Source organism: Bos indicus x Bos taurus, chromosome 8, assembly GCF_003369695.1.
Source record: "Bos indicus x Bos taurus breed Angus x Brahman F1 hybrid chromosome 8, Bos_hybrid_MaternalHap_v2.0, whole genome shotgun sequence".
In the NCBI taxonomy this organism is placed as follows: Eukaryota; Metazoa; Chordata; class Mammalia; order Artiodactyla; family Bovidae; genus Bos; species Bos indicus x Bos taurus.
This window is the reverse complement of record NC_040083.1, coordinates 47,909,748-47,931,354: the sequence shown is the minus strand read 5'-3', so window position 1 is coordinate 47,931,354 and position 21,607 is coordinate 47,909,748. Positions and strand designations below refer to the sequence as shown.

Below are 21,607 nucleotides of genomic sequence, written 5' to 3'. Positions count from 1 at the left end.
AAATTGCAATGTTACTTTTTAATATCATAGTCATCTCAATTATGCTGCCTATTTAATAATTATTTGAATATAGTATTTTCTGAACCTTATTAACTACTTTGATTATATCGTGCTGTGGATGGGTGTTTTAAGGTATGTAGTGTGTTTAAGTGTTCACCTGGAAAATGTCCCAGAAACAGATGTTACTTCTTATAAATATGAAGAAAATAATGTTTATTTGTGGAATATCTTCACCAATGTACATTGTGAACTTTGAAGATAAGCATGTTTTAGAAAGTTTTTCATTAGAAGTGCCAAAAATGCCATGTTTATGGGTAGGAAAATGTGTGTCTGTTCATATTTTAGCATATGCTCAACTTCACTTTCACTTTCATGCATTGGAGAAGGAAATGGCAACCCACTCTAGTATTCTTGCCTGGAGAATCCCAGGGATAGGGGAGCCTGGTGGGCTGCCATCTATGGGGTCGCACAGAGTCGGACATGACTGAAGCGACTTAGCAGCAGCAGCAGCAGCAGCAACAACATGTAGAGGTATGACTTTGAAATTGCACTTTATAGTCACCAAGAGTTTTATAGGAATCTGTGATATTAGCATATTCAAGTCATCAAACTGTCCTTCTGCTTAAACAGGAAGACTTGATTGAGTTGTTCAGGCATTGGTTGAGTGTATCATCAGGATCTTTAAATGTTTAGAATATTGTATGGATTGTGTTCAGAGAAATCAGTTAGCCAGTAGTCACAAACATTCTTAATATTTTCTTACGGTTTACCTGCAACTCCAACATACAAGGAACCTTTTAATAACATTGTTAAATAAAATGGCTTTTAAGTTAAGATTGGATTAGACGTAAAATTTTTGTTAAGATGATAATCTTCTATTATTATTGTATCAGTTCAGTTCAGTCGCTCAGTCATGTCTGACTCTTTGCAGCCCCATGAATTGCAGCACGCCAGGCCTCCCTGTCCATCACCAACTCCCGGAGTTCACTCAGACTTATGTCCATCGAGTTGGTGATGCCATCCAGCCATCCCATCCTCTGTTGTCCCCTTTTCCTCCTGCCCCCAATCCCTCCCAGCATCAGTCTTTTCCAATGAGTCAACTCTTCGCATGAGGTGACCAAAGTACTGGCAGTTTGAGCTTTAGCATCAGTCCTTTCAAAGAACACCCAGGGTTGATCTCCTTTAGGATGGACTGGTTGGATCTCCTTGCAGTCCAAGGGACTCTCAAGAGTCTTCTCCAACACCACAGTTCAAAAGCATCAATTCTTCGGCGCTCAGCTTTCTTCACAGTCCAACTCTCACATCCATACAGGACCACTGAAAAAACCATAGCCTTGACTAGACGGACCTTTGTTGGCAAAGTAATGTCTCTGCTTTTGAATATGCTATCTAGGTTGGTCATAACTTTCCTTCCAAGGAGTAAGCGTCTTTTAATTTCATGGCTGCAGTCACCATCTGCAGTGATTTTGGAGCCCCAAAAAATAAAAGTCTGACACCGTTTCCACTGTTTCCCCATCTATGCCATGAAGTGATGGGACCAGAGTCGGACACGACTGAGCAACTGATCTGATCTGATCAGATATGCAGATGACACCACCCTTATGGCAGAAAGTGAAGAGGAACTAAAAAGCCTTTTGATGAAAGTGAAAGTGGAGAGTGAAAAAGTTGGCTTAAAGCTTAACATTCAGAAAACTAAGATCGTGGCATCTGATCCCATCACTTCATGGGAAATAGATGGGGAAACAGTGGAAACGGTGTCAGACTTTATTTTTGGGGGCTCCAAAATCACTGCAGATGGTGACTGCAGCCATGAAATTAAAAGACGCTTACTCCTTGGAAGGAAAGTTATGACCAACCTAGATAGCATATTCAAAAGCAGAGACATTACTTTGCCAACACAGGTCCTTCTACTCAAGGCTATGGTTTTTCCAGTGGTCATGTATGGATGTGAGAGTTGGACTGTGAAGAAGGCTGAGCACTGAAGAATTGATGCCTTTGAACTGTGGTGTTGGAGAAGACTCTTGAGAGTCCCTTGGACTGCAAGGAGATCCAACCAGTCCATTCTGAAGGAGATCAGCCCTGGGATTTCTTTGGAAGGACTGATGCTAAAGCTAAACTCCAGTACTTTGGCCACCTCATGCAAGACTCATTGGAAAAGACTCTGATGCTGGGAGGGATTGGGGGCAGGAGGAGAAGGGGACGACAGAGGATGAGGTGGCTGGATGGCATCACTGACTTGATGGACATGAGTCTGGGTGAACTCTGGGAGTTGGTGACGGACAGGGAGGCCTGGCGTGCTGCGATTCATGGGGTCGCAAAGAGTCAGACACAACTGAGCGACTGAACTGAACTGAACTGACGGGACCAGATGCCATGATCTTAGTTGTCTGAACCGTTGAGCTTTAAGCCAACTTTTTCACTCTCCTCTTTCACTTTCATCAAGAGGCTTTTGAGTTCCTCTTCACTTTCTGCCATAAGGGTGGTGTCATCTGCATATCTCAGGTTATTGATATTTCTCCCAGCAATCTTGATTCCAGCTTGTGCTTCTTCCAGCCCAGCATTTCGCATGACGTACTCTGCATATAAGTTAAGTAAGCAGGGTGACAATATACAGCCTTGACATACTCCTTTTCCTATTTGGAACCAGTCTGTTGTGTAGGTAGTCTCATTTAGTTCTAGATGGTTACTTGTTCAACACAATCTATAAAAATTGCTTATATGTACTTTGATGGGAAGATTGGTGAGGAAGGAGCACCAGCATTGAAAGCTAGTGTGGATATTAAGCATGTAAACTGTGGTTCTGCATTGCCTGGGTTTGAATTCTTTTAGTTCAACACTACCTGCTAGGACTTTCTCCAGTGATGGAAATCCTCATTCTGCACTGTGGGGTTTGGAATGAACATGAACTTGGGCGAACTCCAGGAGATGGTGAGGGGCACGGAGGCCTGGCACACTGCCTTCCATGGGGTTGCAAATAGTCAGACATGGCTGGGTGGCTGAACAACAACAAGCACATGTGGCTAGTGTGGTTGAGGAACTGGATGTTTAATTTTAATTACTAAGTAGCCATAGATAGGTAGTGGCTCCTGTACTAGTGCAGTAAGAATTTTAAAACTAAAGGAAAACATAAGAATTACAGAAATGGCTGCATTGACCTGTATGTAAGACTGCTGAAGCACATTAGTTTGCTTAGCGTAGCTTTTATAGGCTCCTCAGCCTTAATTTCCATTGTCTATAATCATGCCATAGGTCCAGTTTCCTGACTTCTGATTCTTACAGTTTAACTTTCTTTTACTAAAAAAAATAAATTATGCTAACACTGCTGCTGCTGCTAAGTCGCTTCAGTTGTGTCGGACTCTGTGCGACCCCACAGATGGCAGCCCACCAGGCTCCACCGTCCCTGGGATTCTCCAGGCGAGAACACTGGAGTGGGTTGCCATTTCCTTCTCCAATGGAGGAAAGTGAAAGTGAAGTCGCTCAGTAAGTGTCCGACTCTTCGTGACCCCATGGACTACAGCCTACCAGGCTCCTCCATCCATGGGACCCTCCAGGCAAGAGTACTGGAGTGGGGTGCCAATGCCCTCTCCGTCATACTAACACTAGGAAGGAGATTATTTTGGTATCTCTGGTAGACCTCAACATTTTTATGTGTCTAACCTGAACTTTTCTCACCAACAGGAAAGGAAACTTACTTTGACATTGCCCAGTACATTTTGCCTATTTGCTGCTGTTGCTGCTGCTAAGTCGCTTCAGTCGTGTCCGACTCTGTGAGACCCCATAGACGGCAGCCCACCAGGCTCCCCGGTCTCTGGGATTCTCCAGGCAAGAACACTGGAGTGGGTTGCCATTTCCTTCTCCAATGCATGAAAGTGAAAAGTGAAAGTGAAGTTGCTCAGTCGTGTTCAACTCTTCCCAACCCCATGGACTGCAGCCTACCAGGCTCCTCCATCCATGGGATTTTCCAGGCAAGAGTACTGGAGTGAGTTGCCATTGCCTTCTCCATTGCCTATTTGAGAAACTCCTAAATTTTTAAAACAACAATTATTAGGGCATCTGTTCAGTTGTACCAACAAAAACCACATTTCATAGGTGTTCTCAAATGATACATTGGTCCAGTTATTAAGTTTCTCTAGAATCTTATTCATATTTAAAAATTATATAACTCTGTCTTAGAAAGTAACTGACGTGATTCAGTGAATAGTTCTGTGAAATTTTTCTTTTCAATTTGAAATAGTAAAAAAATACAGTGCTTTGAAAAACTCCTTTCCTAAGTCTTTTTTTCCTAGTAAAGTCACTCAATCAAGTCTTTTGATCTCACATACAGTGGAGTACTTCTGCTATTGATTTTTTTTTGGCTGTGCTGGGTCATTGCTGTCAGTGGTGGCTACTTTCTAGCTGCGGTGCATGAGCTTCTCATTGTGGTGGCTTCTCTTGTTGAGGAGTCAGGAGTCGTGGCCCACAGGCTTAGCTGCCTCATGGCATGTAGGATCTTACCAGATCAGGAATCGAACCTGTGTCTCCTACATTGGCAGGCACATTCTTAACCTCTGAGCCACCAGGGAAGCCCTGTTGATTCTTATAATGATCAAAAAGAAGAAATAAACATAACCTACCTCAAAGAGATAACAGTTGCATAAGCTGTATTTCAGGCTTCCCTGGTAGCTCAGATGATAAAGAGTCTGCTTGCAATACGGGAGACCTAGGTTCAATCCCTGGGTTGGGAAGATCCCCTGGAGGAGGACACGGCAAACCCACTTCAGTATTCTTGCCTGGAGAATCCCCATGGGCTGTACAGTCCATGGGGTCCCAGAGAGTCGGACATGACTGAGCAACTAACGCTCACACACAAGCTGTGTTTCTACGTACTATATATACAAATAAGAAAATGTGTTAAAACCACATATACACAAGAGAGGGGATATGTTTTTACATATAGCTGATTCACATTATTGTACAGCAGAAACCAACACAACTTGTAAAGCAATTACATTCCAATTAAAACAACATATAGTAAGCACCTTGTTTCTAAGTAACAGCAGAAATTTTGATCATTCTAAGTATTTTGGATTCTCTTTTGGGGGCGGGAGAGTGCAGGATCTTCACTGCTGCACCAGGGCTTTTCTAGCTGCTGCGAGCAGGGGCTACTCTGCACAGCTTCTCCTTGCGGTGGCTTCTCTTGTTGCAGACCATGAACTCTCGTTGCACAGGTTCTCAGTGCATGGGCTTCAGTAGATGCAGCACATGGGGTCAGTGGTTTGCTTAGTGGCCCCTCAGCATGTGGAATCTTCCCAGACCAGGGATTGAACCCGAGTCCTCTGCATTGATAGGCGGATTCCTACCCACTGGACTACTAGGGAAGTCCTGGGTGCTCTGTCTTGACTGGAAAATAAGTATATTGCCAAATTTCCTTAATGATGAATATTCCATTTCTCTTTATGCATTGAACTCTGTAATATATATGGCTCCCTAAAAAACCGTAACACATATTTTCCTTGTTGCTGCAGTTTGGTAAATGTTACTACAGATAACATGCTGGATGTTAGGGCGGCAGTGCCTCAGTCACTTGGTGCCCTCCAGGAAGACTGAAGTGAGCTTAATTTGCCTTACTTTGACACACCCCTAGGCTACTGAGCTGAATGTGATTAACCCCCTCGGTATAGTAGTATTAATGGTAATTTCCTTTGCATTAGTCAGTTGCGGTGTGCTGGGATCATGGCCTGCTTGCACAGAACCAACCTTAAATCTTATTTTGTTTTTTTTTTCCCTTTCTTTTTCATAGTTGAGTATCTTCTGTGCCATCACTTCTGACTTCATTCTGATCTTTGCTACCTCTTGCTCTTAATATTCAAACATCTACCTTGTTTATACATCTCTGGTGTTAGGCAGGCTCTGCTATAATTCTAACTTAATTTTTACTTTTCCGGGTTTCTTCTGGCAGTTTGAAAAAACATAAGTCTTTAATTTCTAGTTCAGTTCATTACAACAAACTCTTGAACCCTAAAAGAATCAATTATCCTTTGTACATGGTAGTAATATGAGACAGTCTGCATTACCAAGAAACTATTACAAAAGAGATCAAAGTAAGATTTTTTTTTCAGTACACGTTATTACATCAGGAATTGCCACAAGTCATTTCAGTTATTTCTTGTGTCAGAAGAAAGGAAGGAGATTATAGTATGTCATTTTATTTAAGAACGATCTTTAACACTACTAGTCTTACTGTTTTGCTGAGAAAGGACTCAGGTGTTCATCTTTTTTCCATTGTCATTGAGCAGGAAAAAGTTACCAGGAGAAGCAAGTTCTTAAATTATTATTTCATTCAATTTTTGGAACTTCCTTCTGCTATAAAAGTAAAGTAACTGAGTCCCCCGCCAAAAGGAAAACCTTAATTTTCACAATGGGCCATCTGTTTTAACATTGAGCTGACCTTTCATTTTGTGAATTGATTGCCAAAGGGGCAAGATTTCCTTCTCCCTGGGAGACTGTTAATATTCTGTGCTTTATAATGCACTGAACGATTTTAGTAACTAGCAATGCTTTTCCTGCCTCATTCAGATTCATACATTTTTATTTGATTGGTTCTATGCTGCCACCATACAGAACACCTAAGTAATTGTCACAAAATATGCTGGCTTGCTTTCTTAACATGTTGATTTGTAAACTTTTTGCCTTTTGTGGGAACTTCTGAGGTAAGGAGAATTGAGTTAATCTTAATAAACTTATTGCTTCCTTGATACCTCAGTTGGTAAAGATTCCACCTGCAATGCAGGAGACCCCCAGTTTGATTCCTGGGTCAGGAAGATCCGCTGGAGAAGGGATAGGCTACCCACTGCAGTATTCTTAGGCTTCCCTTGTGGCTCAGCTGGCAAAGAATCCGCCTGCAATGCTGGAGACCTGGGTTTGATCCCTGGGTTGGGAAGATCCCCTGAAGAAAGGAAAGGCTACCCACTCCAGTATTCTGGTCTGGAAAATTCCATGGACTGTATATGTATAGTCCATGGGGTCACAAAGATTCAGACAGGACTGAGCGACTTTCACCTCACTTCACTAATAATTTATTAACTCATTCGTCTAAAAAATTATGTTAAGAGACTTCATTATGTGTAAGATACTTTGCATGGCACTAGTGGTACAGAATGACCTTTCTTCATATATTTGTTAGCCTGTGTATCCTTCTGTCTATTCATGTTTTGTCCATTTCCTCTCTTGAGCTTTTTGTTATTTTCTTGTTTATGTAGAAGTTTCTTATTTTAGATATTAACCCTCTGACTGGATGGTTTTGGATGAAGAAATCATACTTCCCAAAGCATTTTTTTACTGAATAGAAATTCTTTATTTGGTTGAAGCTAAATTTGCTAGTGTTTTCTCTTTTATGGATTTTTTTTTTCCTGAGTTGTATTAGTTTTGACTTTTAGAGTTATAATCCATCTGGAGTTTGTGTTCTACATACCGAGAGGTAAGGATACAACTAGTTTTGGGGGTTTTTTAATACAGTTTTTAAAGGTTACTATTACTGAAGCTGTGCAACTACCATCCAAGTTGAGTATAGAGTGTTTTCATTAAAAAGAAACCCCATACATACTCTATAGCCATTGTTCCCCAACTTTCCATGCTCTACAGTGCTTGAAAACCAGTAATCTCTTTCTATTTTTATAGATTTGCCTATTCTAGATGTTTCATATAAATAGAATCATAAAATGATCTTTTGTGACTGGCTTCTTTCAAGATCCATCCACTTTGTAGAATGCATCAATACTTGGCTCTTGTTTTTATTCAGTATTTCATCATATGGATATCCCACATTTTGTTTATCAGACGATGACCATTTGGATGGTTTCTGCCTTTTCAGCTATTATGAATTATGCCACTGTGAACGTTCATTTACAAGTTTTTGTGTAGACATATGTTTTCATGTCTCTTGGGTGTATACCTAGGATTAGAATTGCTTAGTCAAGTGGTAGCTCTGTGTTTTAAGTTTTTGAGGAACTGCCAAAGTGTTTCCCAAATAATTGTACCATTTTACTTCCTATCAACAGTGTTATGAAGGGTCCAATTTCTCAATATCCTTGTCAACCTTTTTTTTTTTTTCAATTGCCATCCTAGTGGGATTGAACTGGTATGTTGTGGCTTTGAACTGCATTTCACTAATGAGTAATGATGGGGAGCATCCATTCATGTGTTTATGCACCATTTGGATATCGTCTTTGGGAAAATGTCTTTTCAGATCTTGTTCATTTTTTATTGGGTATTTTTGTTGTTGCTGTTCTGTTACTCAAGAAATTAATATATTTCACCAGTCATTTAACTTATTCATGATATTTTTTACTTTTAAAGCTTGTCTATAAATCTGTCTTCTTTTTCATTTAGCATTTTAGATTTTGCACATCTTTTTCTCTTGATAAGTCTTGTCTGAATATTCTTTCCATAAAACTATGATTATGAATTCAGGTTCCAGAGTCATTCTGCCACTTATTAGTTCTACCATTTACTAGCTGTGTCACCCCTGGCAGGTTTATAACTACTCTGTGCCTCTCTTTCCTCAATTGGAAAACAAGTATAAGGGTAGTCTTTATGTAAGAGGATTATTGAAAGAATTAAGTGAATTAATATGTGAAAAGGATTAGTACAGTGCCTGACACTTTAGGATTAGTAAGTGCTCAGTTACTGCTATGAAAAGTGAAAGTCGCTCAGTTATGTTCGACTCTTTGCGACCCCGTGGACTATCCAGTCCATGGGATTCTCCAGGCCAGAATACTGGAGTGGGTAGCTTTTCCCTTCTCCAGGGCATTTTCCCAACCCAGGGATCGAGTCCAGGTCTCCCACATTGCAGGCAGATTGTTTACCAGCTGAGCCACAAGGGAAACCCTCAGTTACTGCTAGTTGCTGTTAGAAGTAGTGGAAGCCTTTTCTAAGAATCTTTTTTTTTTTTTTTTTTTGGTCTGTTAATTTTTCTGTTGCTTTTTGTTCTCTATTTTGTTGATATCTACCATTAATTTACCATAATTATTTGTGTTTATATGCCTTCTTGAAGTTTAACATCCTGATAAATATATAAAGCTAAACATTTGTAATAAATGACTATAATTACTTCAGGTGTTTCTTAGAAACTGTCAGATATTTCAGAATTCCCTGTCAGCCCATGATTAGGACTCCATGCTTCCACTGCAGGGGACATGGGTGTAATCCCCGGTCAAGGAACTAAGATCCTGCATGCCCTGTGATGGGGCACTCCCCAAAGAAATTATATTCATGCTTTTCTTCTGTGTCTTAAGCTCATCAATATTAATATTCTGATCAGTTCAGATGACAGTGCCCCTGCACATTTGTACTATTTCCAATCCTCTCCATATTGGTATTTCTCTGAAGTTTTGATTCTGGATTATTAGGGATATACTTTGTTGCTTTTTTCCTTCACTGCTTATTTACTAAAAGAAACAGATGTTATATTAACTCATATCTCAGACTTCTCTTGGATTTCTTTTCCTTTTTACTAAAATTTTTCAAAGAGGATCTCGGTTTAATCTGAGTTCTTGTGTTTTTGCAGATATCTTTATTTTGTCCTCATGTTAAATTGGTATGTTGTCTCTCTGTGAAATTCTAGCTTCAAAGTTTTTAACTTATTTTAAACCTATCCCTTCAGCGTCTTCTGGTTTCTAGCATCACTATTGACAAGTTAGATGTTCATCTGATTCTTGTTCCATTGTAAGTAATTTCTTCTTTTTGGAAGCTTTCAGATTTTTGTTTCAGTTTTAATATCAACTGTAATTTGTCTAACTGTGAATGTTTTCTTAAATACCTTCTTGGCATTCTGAGCTATTTCGGTCTGAATTTTCTTTTATTCTGAAAAATTACTAAGATTGTCTTTATTTTATCCTCTGTTTTTTTTGGAGGGATTCTTATATAATATTGATATTAGTTTTTATTTCTACTTACATCCTCCTTAAATTTTCTTCTTTATTTTCCATCTCTTATCCTCCTGAAAGCTTCTGTACTTGGGAATTCCTCATCCTGATTTTCCAGTTCACTAATGTGTTCTTAAACTCTTATTGATACTTGTACCCATCCACCAGTGTAATTCTTTGTTTCAGATACTGATTTTTCTATTGCAGAGATTCCAGTTGTATTTTTCTTTCTGACATTTTTTTCTGCTTCATCTTTAAGTTTTCTCTTCTCTCTCTCTCTGTAAATAAGTTTATTATAACTTATTTTAAATCCCTATTTTTGTTTGGTCATAACTGTTGTTTTCTACCTGTGATTATTTTGTTGCCAAGAAATAACTGGTAAATGACATGTTTATATTCAAGTGAGTTATATAAAAAAATTGGGTTTAAATTATCTAAATTTAACAAGATATTTCAGTGACTTATCAAGAATAAGATATTCTCCCTCAGTAGTTTGCTCAGTTCTGATCATAGTAAAACTTAGGTTTGTTTTATTTATATTTTCTGTTGTGGAAAAATTTCACATTTATAGGAAAGGAGAGAATAACTTTTAAGCAAGTCTGGGTTGCTGCCCTATCAGAGCTGTTATTAGGAAAGCAATAATTTCCAAGGTTTTGTTATTAAGTGGATACTAGTTATGTGGATTCAAGGCAGTGGAGGTGGGAATAATTTCTTCTGCCACCATTAAGAAAATTAGGTTCTTTCATTAGACTTGACCGTGGCACAGCAGATTTTTCTCGTCTTCATCTTTTCTTTGGTGTTTATCTTCAGAAGCATCTCTGCAGCATTGTGTGTGTTCAGTCAGCCAGATTTATTTCAAAATTACTATAGTATATAAAAGTCTTCATGTTCAAGAAGTAAATTACAGGAACATAGTATAGCCAATAAGCTTTTAATAGGCTGTTCAGAGTGAGCAGTTGGTGGCATGTAAGGTAATTGGAAGTGAGAAATAACCATAGGCAGAGTATTAAACAGATGGCACTGATATATTGTATCTTCTACCTCATCTTTTTCCAGATCATCTTTTTTGTAACTGACCCTTTGAACTTCTTTCTCTACCATCCCTGCCAGATCTTTTGTTCACCTGGCCAGGATAATAGATTTGTAACCAAATTCTGCAGTAGACATCACTAATTTGTCGCACATTCTTTGTCTGGCAAACCCTGGGTATCCCCTCAGAATCCTTCTCAGCACAACCCTTCATGGAACCAATTAGAATTTTCTATCATCATAGATGACAACTAGTTGTCATTTCTGCTCTATCTGACTCTTTCCAACCACAGTAAGACATTAACTTACTCAGGTTGTATTCATTTTGAAGGCTGAAAGGGAATAAAGATAGAAATGCAAGTAAAATGCTTCCCTTTCTGCCTTTACTTTACTCATCTTTTAAAGGCTTTCATATCACTCCTACCCTTGCTTGCTTCTTTCTCTGATGTTTCTGCTGCTTCTTTCTACCTACTCAATTTATACATGGAAATTAACACATTTGTATTAAGCAATATAAACTAGATTTTGAATCAGTAATTAATGAAATAGGCATCCCTTTCTTTATGTATTCAACACTTTAGTCACTCTTCTGAGTGATTTTTTTTTTTTTTTTCATTTTTTTTGGTATAATGAAGTACTTTTTTCCTATCCTTTATTTAGATTTTTTAGAGAAAATTAGATGACATTAGACCAGACCAGAGAGACCTCTGGTTACTCTGGAAGGTGTTTGTTTTGAATGCCTTCTTACTGGAACTAAGTAATGGTCTGCCAATAAAAAGAGATAAGAATTTAAGAAAGGATAATTAGAAGGAAATGCTGGTAGGGCAAACAAGTAGTACTTTATTTATGTTCCTGAGTTAATATGAACTGTGGATACTTTTAAAATATTGATGAAAAAGGCACAGGAGAAAGTGGACCATTCTGAGTGTCGACTATAGCCATTATTACCATGTTAAATGCTTTAACAATATCATTGTATTTGTTCTTCACGACCAGTCTGTTCATTGTAGGCATTTACTTAACGAAGACAATAAGGGTCAAAAAGGTAAATAATTTGCTCAAGGTTATATGGTTAACAAGTGCTACCCCCAACTCTGACTTCAAACGTTCCACTTATTTCTGTCCAACCATTTGAAAGTTTTCCTTGAGCAGATTTTACCTTTTTTTCCATAATAATGCCTTCTTGATTTGGGCAATAATTACATACATAACATATATTGATTTTAATGTCTTATAGGTTATTTAGGCCGCTGGCACTATGGCTGAAATAATAGGCTTCTGAGTCAAGTAGTGTTCTCAGCCTTTGAGGCAGTATGACCTAGGGATGTAGGACGATGCCTGAGCCTGGTGTAAAATCCTGGCTCTGCAGCTGATTGACCTTGTGCAGGTTTCTTTCTCAGACTACCAAAGAGGACTGCTTAGAGGATTAAACATGCGAAAAGGCATAGTACACTTAGCACAGCACCTGATAGACAGTAAGTGCTTCATCAGTGCTATTATTATATGTTTATTATGTTAAATCCCTAACTTCTCTTGAGATTCTGAAAATTTTCACTGAAATTACAAACTAAAGATATTTCATACCTCCTTTGTTGTTTTTTGTGGAGAAATATCAAATTTATACCCCTATTCTCTGGTATGAATATCATTTTTCATATTTTGGTTAAGTATTACAAGATATCACTACTATTTGAAAGGTGTCATGTAGTATTTGAATCTGTTTTCTGCTCAGGAGTATTTGCCTCACCTCAGGATTTAATGTGTTTCTACAAAGATGCCAAAAATCTGTTGGGGCAAGGATACTTCATGTAACAGTAGTAGACACTGACCACTAGTAGAATTTACTGGTTGGTGTCTTTGTTTTAACTTTTATTGTATGTAAATGCAGAATGCACATTCAGTGATTAAAACATTGACTATTTTCTTTTTCAGAAGATGAATAATCTTTCGTTCAGTGAGCTATGTTGCCTCTTCTGCTGTCCACCTTGTCCAGGGAAAATTGCTTCAAAGTTAGCATTTTTGCCACCTGATCCAACTTATACGCTGATGTGTGATGAAAGTGGAAGCCGTTGGACTTTACACCTATCAGAACGAGCAGACTGGCAATATTCTTCTAGAGAAAAAGATGCCATTGAATGTTTCATGACTAGAACCAGTAAAGGCAACAGAATTGCCTGCATGTTTGTGCGTTGCTCACCCAATGCCAAATATACTTTACTCTTCTCACATGGAAATGCTGTTGATCTTGGTCAGATGAGCAGCTTTTACATAGGACTGGGATCACGGATTAATTGTAATATATTCTCATATGATTATTCTGGATATGGTGCAAGTTCTGGGAAACCAACAGAGAAGAACCTCTATGCAGACATAGAAGCTGCTTGGCTTGCTCTTAGGACAAGGTAAATAGTGATTGGAAATTGTTTTCCACACGCTGAAATTGTCTTGTGTAAAAATAATATGTTTTTGTAATACACCTTGAAGTACTAAGTAGAGATTATATTTACCTGTATAAATCTATAAATAGTTACAGTTTTAGATTATAATTTTAAATTTTGTATAATAGCATAAAAGAGTTTGATAAATTATGTGTGTGTGTGAGAGAGAGATTCTTAAAAATTTATTTAAGCCAATGAAAAATGTTTGGCTTTAGAAACTTATTAGAGAAAAAGAAAACTTACTGGATTGTGGTATTAAAATGTTTATTCAAAGTTGCAGAATTTCAAGAGAGAAAAAACAGTGATTTAAATAATCATTCACTTGATCTGTCATTAACAGAATAAGAGACTAGATTGCTTTTGTTCAGATCCTAAGCAGGATTTGCATTATTTTATATAATTAAAAATAAATAGAAATTACATTAATCATCTTTTAGTCGCCAAGATACTTACAATTTTTTCTTGAAAAATATTGCAGTTTTGTATACTTCAGTGCATTTTCTCATCAGACAGATAATGTACACTAAATAGAAATAATACCTTAGTACAAATTATTCCTCATTATACATTAATAAGCTGCCTGAATTCCAGAGTATTTTAGAGTACATAGAGAAAACTTCCCATTCCTAATTTAATCTTTAAATATTAATATTAATGGTTTCAGTTGGCTGGGAAGAACTTCCTCAATTTTATTAGTAGGTATAATCTTTTTAGAAAATGTCTTTAGAAACATTTACCCCCCTCCCCCAAGATGTATAATAGAATTATGGTCTCATAGCAGAGTTCTGTCCAGGGAAAGAACTGGACAGAAGTGTATAAAAGAGATTAAGTCAATTGAAATGATATGAGAACATATTTCTAACAAGTAAAAAAAAAGAGATGGTAAGTAGTAATTAAGTAGCTTCGGGGTGGGAGGGAGGCAGGCATAGAAGGGTAAATATTTATAAACGTCCAAACTACCGTAAATGACTGCAAAATCTGCTTCAGTTACACTGGTATCAATCCCCTCAGGCATACAAACAAAAGTGAGTGCCTGCTTTCAGAGTCAGCCAGTTGAATATAGTATAATACTTGTCAGGAAAATATAATTTTTTAAATAACAGATTTATTGCAATATAATTCACATACTATAATCAACTTCAGTGAATTAGTATAGTGCTAAAAGCAGAAAGCCTTCCTTACTAGTGCTAAGTAAAACAAAAGTATAAATTTATTGAAGTAAAACATTATTATCCAGTTAGGTGTTCTTTCTCGGAGAAGGCAATGGCACCCCACTCCAGTACTCTTGCCTAGAAAATCCCATGGATGGAGGAGCCTGGTGGGCTGCAGTCCATGAGGTCGCTAAGAGTCGGTCACGACTGAGCGACTTCAGTTTCACTTTTCACTTTCATGCATTGGAGAAGGAAATGGCAACCCACCCCAGTGTTCTTGCCTGGAGAATCCCAGGGACGAGGCAGTCTGGTGGGCTGCCGTCTGTGGGGTTGTACAGAATCGGACACAACTGAAGTGACTTAGCAGGTGTTCTTTCTATGTTTACGTAAAAGAATCCCCTCTTGTAAGTGGTCAGCTTTATTATTTTTCTTTTTTAAGTTTTCTCTGATATCAATTTAAAAGAAACGTTCTAAAATGATTTCTTATCTTGGTTAATCTTTTTATACATTTGACCAGTATGACTGAAGAGCAGGAACAGAATAGGTAAATTATCTCACATACTCGTTTACCATAGAATTTCAGACTTGTAATTTCTCTTACATTGAACCCTAAATATGGTTAGAGGACTTAGTAAGTATAGGAAGTCTTGAAAACTTTAACTTTTCTGTTTCTTTGCTTAATGAAGAGGTTGAGTTAAATCATCTCCAAGATTCTTTCCAGTTCTTGAATTCTATCATCTAATAAAATATGTGTAATTAGAATGCATGCCTTTCATTTCCTTTACTGAATTAAAGTAAAAAGTTAGGGTTTAAGTAACAGGAAGGGAAAAAATAATTAATGAGCTTAATTATTATTTGAGTAACTTCCTTTTAAGGGTAATTGAATATTTATAACCCACATTACTGAACTTCTGATGGATCAACAGAAAATAAGGGACTAATACTCACTCTGTGGCCTTTCCCCCACAGTCTCTGAGCTCCTTATCTGTGTGCTGTAATAGAAAAAGCACTGGACCTGGAGTCAGTATACCTGAGCCTAATTATAGGTCTGTCATTAACTTACTCTGACTTTGAACATCTGCTCAGTAAGCAGCTGACCTAGATTAGATGGTCTCTAAAGTCCTTTCCAACATGTACTATTCTGAAATTCTGTTTCTGCCTCAAGTCCTCTGATGCTAAATTGGCAGCTGCTTCTGCTACTTTGGAGCCTTGCCATTGCTAGCTTTAGCCTAAAACCCGTCATTGCCACCAAATGTTCATTTTCCTAATTCCTTCATTCCTATAAAGTTAAGTCTGTTGCAAACAAACAAAAAAAAACTTTTCTTAGTTTTGTTACATTTAGAGTCAATCTGGAGTAACTCGAACCCAGTCTCTGGGCCAGGGTCCAAATTTTTGTGTAGAACTGATTTGAAGAAATTGTAAGGCGGTACGTCACCACCTAGATAGTTCGAATAGTCTTGTGCCCCTGGCAAGAGCTATAGGAAGCACAAGGGTTTATCTTACTTTTTTCCTGGTAAATATTCAGATTCTTTTACCTTTTCACAAAACTAAAAACTGTTGTGCAGATAACTGTCAGCATCCAGAAATGACTGCTGTCAGACCACTAAAGTGGAAAGGCAGTGTACTTGATGTGACTCTAGCCCTTAATCGCACATTCATAAGCTCCCACAGTACCTCACTTACACTGCCAGTAGTTTATAGTTAGGACAATTATATTGTAGAAACATAGTGTGTATCCAGTATTACTGAAACATTTTTAAAGGAATTAAGGTAGTTCTCTTGAGATTTTGTCATGAAGTCTATTCATAAATCACCAAACCATGTGGCATTTGAAATTCCCATTCATCTGTTGATCTTTTTCCACATTAGTCCATTTCTATGGGTGAATAAATGCAAATCTCAAGAAAATAAGTAGTTTGCGCTAGGCTATAATACATATATTTTATTCATTCCCTACTGTTAACTATGACCAACTTCAGAAAATAAAAAGAGCCACTTTTAATACCTAGAGAAATAAAGAACCTCTGTTACATTGAATGGAATATAAAAACTGAATCTCCATTAAAATATTAGTGACATAGTATGTTCCAAATATATTTAATAGTAAGCTACATTGAATTGTATAAATGATTTAATAAATTCATTCTTTAAGGTTAACATTGTAAGAGACCTCAGCTACTATTTTTTCAAAAGATGGAATGGAAACCGATGAAATAAATGAATATAGATTTTATTATGGCATTAGATATGGTAGTGGTGACTAAGAAACTTAAATTTTAAATATAAATTTGTTGGCATTGTCTCATTCTAAGTCATTCTTTTGTAAGATTAAGTACTTACTAGTGACTGAACATTTCATACCAGTCTGACTCTACAACCCTTTTTTTTTTTTAAACTTCTGTACTATGTAGATATGGCATTCGCCCTGAAAATGTGATTATATATGGCCAGAGTATAGGGACAGTACCATCTGTGGATCTTGCTGCTCGGTATGAGAGTGCTGCTGTTATTCTTCATTCTCCTTTGACCTCAGGAATGCGAGTTGCTTTTCCTGATACCAAGAAGACCTACTGTTTTGATGCATTCCCAAAGTAAGTATTAATATGCAAGTAGTTTAATTCAAAAAAATTTTAGAAGGAATTTTTTTCCATCGCTCAAGGTATTCATGATACAGTTCTCTCAGCCTTGAACTCCTATTAATATTTTACATATATTATCGAAATTGTGAAATAATTAATCTGTGAAGAGGGTGGTGGCAGGACACCAGTCAGCAGGCTGAAATGTTTGCGCAATAGTAACCTAGGTGAAAAGTGCTGTGAGCCTTATTCCCCAGACAGTGGCACTCGTATTGGAGACAAGAGAATGAATTTGAGAAGTAAAATTGATAGAATAAATGTTAGACTGTATATAAACAAAAGACATTGAATATAATTCCCAGATTTCTTTTTTTTTTTTTTTTTAATATTTATTCATTTATTTGGCTGCACCAGGTCTTAGTTGCAGCATGTGGGATCTAGTTCCCTGACCAGGGATCGAACCTGGGCCCCCTGCTTTGGGAGCTGAGAGAGTTAACCACTGGACCAGCAGGGAGGTCCCCCCAGATTTCTGTTGAGTTGCTAATGGGTGATAGTGCCATCCAGTGAGGTGCATAATACTGAAGGAGAGGAACAAGTAGAGGAAAAGGAGATACATGTGCATAAAAATAAGTGAATGATGTCTCATTAGTGATATGTTTTACAAAAGAAATGAATTGCAAAAATGTTGTCTTAAATGAACCAGAATAATTATTGCCCCATAAGTCTGCAAACATAAGTGTTAGATTTAAAAGGAGGACTACATTTCTTCATGTCTCTCAACGTAGAATGATAGTTCGTGCTAGCTCCTCTTCATCATTACAAAAAAATTGATGGCCTGTTTTTCCCAATAAAGGGAAAAGGCAAGAAGTGAGAGCCTGGCAAATTTCAGTCTTACTTTCTTTCTCAAATGGGCAGCAATACGAAGGTTTTTTGTGAATGATAGATGGGCCAAAGGCCAAAACATCACTCAATTATTTATAAGAACAGCAAGGGTCATTTCAAAACCATTTTTTCTTCATTAGCCTAAAGGCTTACTTTGGTAGGCAAGCTTATGGGAGCATATGATCCTATCACCAGAGCAAGCCTATGGGGTTTTTTGGTTTTTACATTTATTGGGGATTTGTTTTGGTTTTAGGAAATGGTAGATTGGAGGGTATATGTGTTATACTGTTTTGCTGAATGGTTGGAATGATAGGGAGACATTTGGGGTAAACTACTGCCAAGTTATGTGTCTGTCTGACACCCTCTTTCGTTTTAGCTACACCAACAGAAGCACTAACAGTAAACTGTTTGAAAAACATACATTTCCTTTTTTGTTTAATTCCTCTATTATGGAATAGTTGGCAGCAAATAATATACCCAAGCATTTCTCCTTACCAAATGTTGCCTTGAATTATTTCATTGATGTCTTCTTTTTCAAGACTCTATCCTCATTTTATGCTTATAATACCTAAATGCCTTGGCGTCTCTCTCTCTCTCTCAGGAAATTTTTAAAGAATTGTTATTTGTAAGGCTTCTTTGTATAGTTTGTCTCTTCCAAATTGCCCTTTTTTATTGTTTATTTTGATCCTTGTGTTACATTTAAAGTATTCTCCTCTGATGTCTGATAATTCTTGGTTATGTGCTCATATGGAAAAGTAAGGAATTAAAGAGCTGACCTGAAGTGGGTGATTAAGACTTGTTGACTGAGTTTCACTATCCAGTGATCTGGTCAAGCCGATTAGTTGGGGATTCCCATGCTGCTCATCAGAATTTATTTATCTTTCCTCTTAAGGCAAATATATAGTCTCCAAAGAAGACTCTTCCTACATCTATGCCTTAGGAATGAAGGCCTGGATGCCAGCATGTATATGTTTACTTGTTATTTGATATCTCTGCCTTAAACTGTGTCTGTAATCCCCTAGTCCACTAGGTACAGGGAAGTTACCCAGCTGCAAAAGCAAGGGGAAGGAAAAGAACTGGGGCAGGGGTGGCTAACTACTTCTTAAAGAGACTTTGAACAAATTCTGTAGATTTGAATCACCTGCCTTCATCCCCATGTCAGTTCCTTCTGGAGTATTCCGTAGTACAAATTGGGCTGGTTCTTCACTTTACCCTTCTATCCTCTTAAAATTGTGTTTTCTCCTACACTTTTAATCTATTTTCTCACATACTCATCTGCTTTCCTGTTCCAAAATGTTGTATTTTATTTTAATTTTTGTGAGTAAATACCCTAAAAAAATATATTTTGCTATCATTTTAGTAAGAGATTAGGAGGGAGAAAAAAATATGAGTGCAGAGAGGTATTAAGTTAGCACATAGCTGAAATAGCCCTTGATTTCCTCCTCTCCTTGCAACCTAAGTTTCTATTCTAAATATCAACATTGTAGAAAGGAGAGATTCCCCTGGCAGTCCAGTGGTTAAGACTCTGCACTTCCCATTGCTCTGGAACTAAGATCCCACATGCCATAGAACAGCCAAAAAGAAAAAATATCTGTAGAAAAGCAAACTAAGGTGACTGTAATAATTGAGTCATTCTCTCAAACAGAAGTGCATGAAATTAACATCTTCAGATAATCTTAAAGCAGGGAGTAATGTAAAGATGACTTTTGAATCTTATTTCTAATCTAAAAGGTATCTATCCCTCTGAATTGATTTACAGGTGGTTCTGATGTTTGAATTATCTAATATAACACAAGAAAATCTGTTTTATGTTTCCTTTTCATACTTAATTTGTTGACTTCTTCCCCCTTCTCTTTTCCTACAGCATTGACAAAATCTCTAAGATAACCTCTCCAGTATTAATAATTCATGGGACTGAAGATGAAGTAATAGACTTTTCACATGGTCTCGCATTGTTTGAGCGTTGCCAAAGACCTGTGGAGCCTCTGTGGGTTGAAGGGGCAGGTCACAATGATGTGGAACTTTATGGACAATACCTTGAAAGATTGAAACAGTTTGTGTCACAGGAACTGGTAAATTTGTAAAATATTCTGTAAATTTGCATATTGGATTTTCTTTTCTTGCTGAACTGCACTCTTTGGTAAATAACATAAAACCTGAAGGTTTTGTTTGCAAATCATGTCAGTTGCCTTCATAAATGTACAGGTAATGATTTGTTAACAGACTTAATGAAGGTTTTAATTACCAAACTAAAAACTGGAAATAACAGTATCATGCAGTCAGGCTATGTAATTTATATTTTTTCTGTGAATTTTTTTTTAAACATCAAGATGAGTACTGTATGAAATTTTAATTCTATAAAATCAAATGCTATAAAAGTATTGCCAAATGCTTTTGCATATCAGAAACAAATTTATAAATATTTTTAAAACATCTCAATGTACTAAATCTTATCCTGGTATAAAAATGTAATATTCTTTCAATAAAAAGCTGTATATCTAAAACAGTTCAAGTACTCATAATAAACTATATGAAAACATGCAAGTTCACTAAAGATGACCTAAACCCTGTTGTACAGGGATAGAGATTTAAAAGGTTATTTTTATTGTAAAATACATTGAATTTTCTGTATTCCCTGGTTATCATACATTTTCTCCTTAAAAAAAAAAATGATGTAAGTCTTAATTTTTATGCCATCTGTTAATTTACCAACTAGTTACCTTTAAATGAGAAGTCACGATAGAACTGAATTTGAACTAGTTTTGAGTTTTAAGTTTGGTACTGTGAGGCAACTACTTAAAATTTTCAAATTAGTAATTTAAAAGGCATTTAGAGCTTCAAGAATGATTTTGTACACAATGTTTTAAATTTTGACTAATCCCGTAGAAATGCAATACTATCATTATTAGAAAATCTGAAAGTCCATTAGATGTTCCTTAAGACTACACACAGACTGGCTGTTCAATCCGTTTTCACTCTGACTGTTTTTAAGAATAAGACCTGTTGTTTTGAATTACTTTCTGAGAATTTCATGGATTTACTCCTGGATGCAGGAGATAAGAAAACATTTAATTCATAACTTTTATAATAACCAATGTAGTAAAAAAAAAAAAATAAAGCTCACACACAAAAACTAAGTTGCCTTTCCTTGAATGAATACTGCTTGAATAAAACAATGAAAGAAAAATTAAAATTAATGGTATGTAGTCTAATTTGTAAATGAATGAATATACACACTGTGGATATATTTTAAGGCCTTATGTAGTTTTAATTGTTCTGCTTGTTCTGTGGTTATGTCTAAGACTATAGTATATGATTCTCTTCAAAGTATATCAAGTATTGTGAATGCTTTGGTTCAGATGTGTCGAATTAATAGTAAAACAAAAATATGCCACTCAGCTGTGCTTGTTTTCCTTCTTCCATGCTCCTCACTTCCTACTTAAAATAAGGACTGGAAAAAAATACCATTGATCTTTATAGTATATAGATCTATAGTTTTCTAAATTTTATTATTATTGCTTTCTTTTAAAGAGACTTTTTCCTTCTTATTATTGTCTTGAAGCCTAGATAGTTCCTTATTTGTACAACATACCCCAGAGTTTGGCTAAGTGGGTTTTTTTATATCTATA

General features: G+C 36.8%; 1 protein-coding gene across 2 annotated transcripts in view; it reads left to right on the top strand.

Moving 5' to 3' along the window:
• ABHD17B (abhydrolase domain containing 17B) overlaps positions 1–21,376 on the top strand; it is a 48,884-nt gene extending 27,508 nt beyond the window's left edge. For both annotated transcript variants that reach the window (XM_027549463.1, XM_027549464.1), the window contains exons 2-4: positions 12,864–13,333; positions 16,932–17,111; positions 19,843–21,376. In XM_027549463.1, coding sequence (XP_027405264.1) covers positions 12,867–13,333; positions 16,932–17,111; positions 19,843–20,062 — 867 coding nt within the window. In that variant the 5' untranslated portion in view covers positions 12,864–12,866 and the 3' untranslated portion in view covers positions 20,063–21,376. The remainder of the gene's footprint in view (positions 1–12,863; positions 13,334–16,931; positions 17,112–19,842) is intronic.
• Positions 21,377–21,607: the final 231 nt, after the last annotated feature.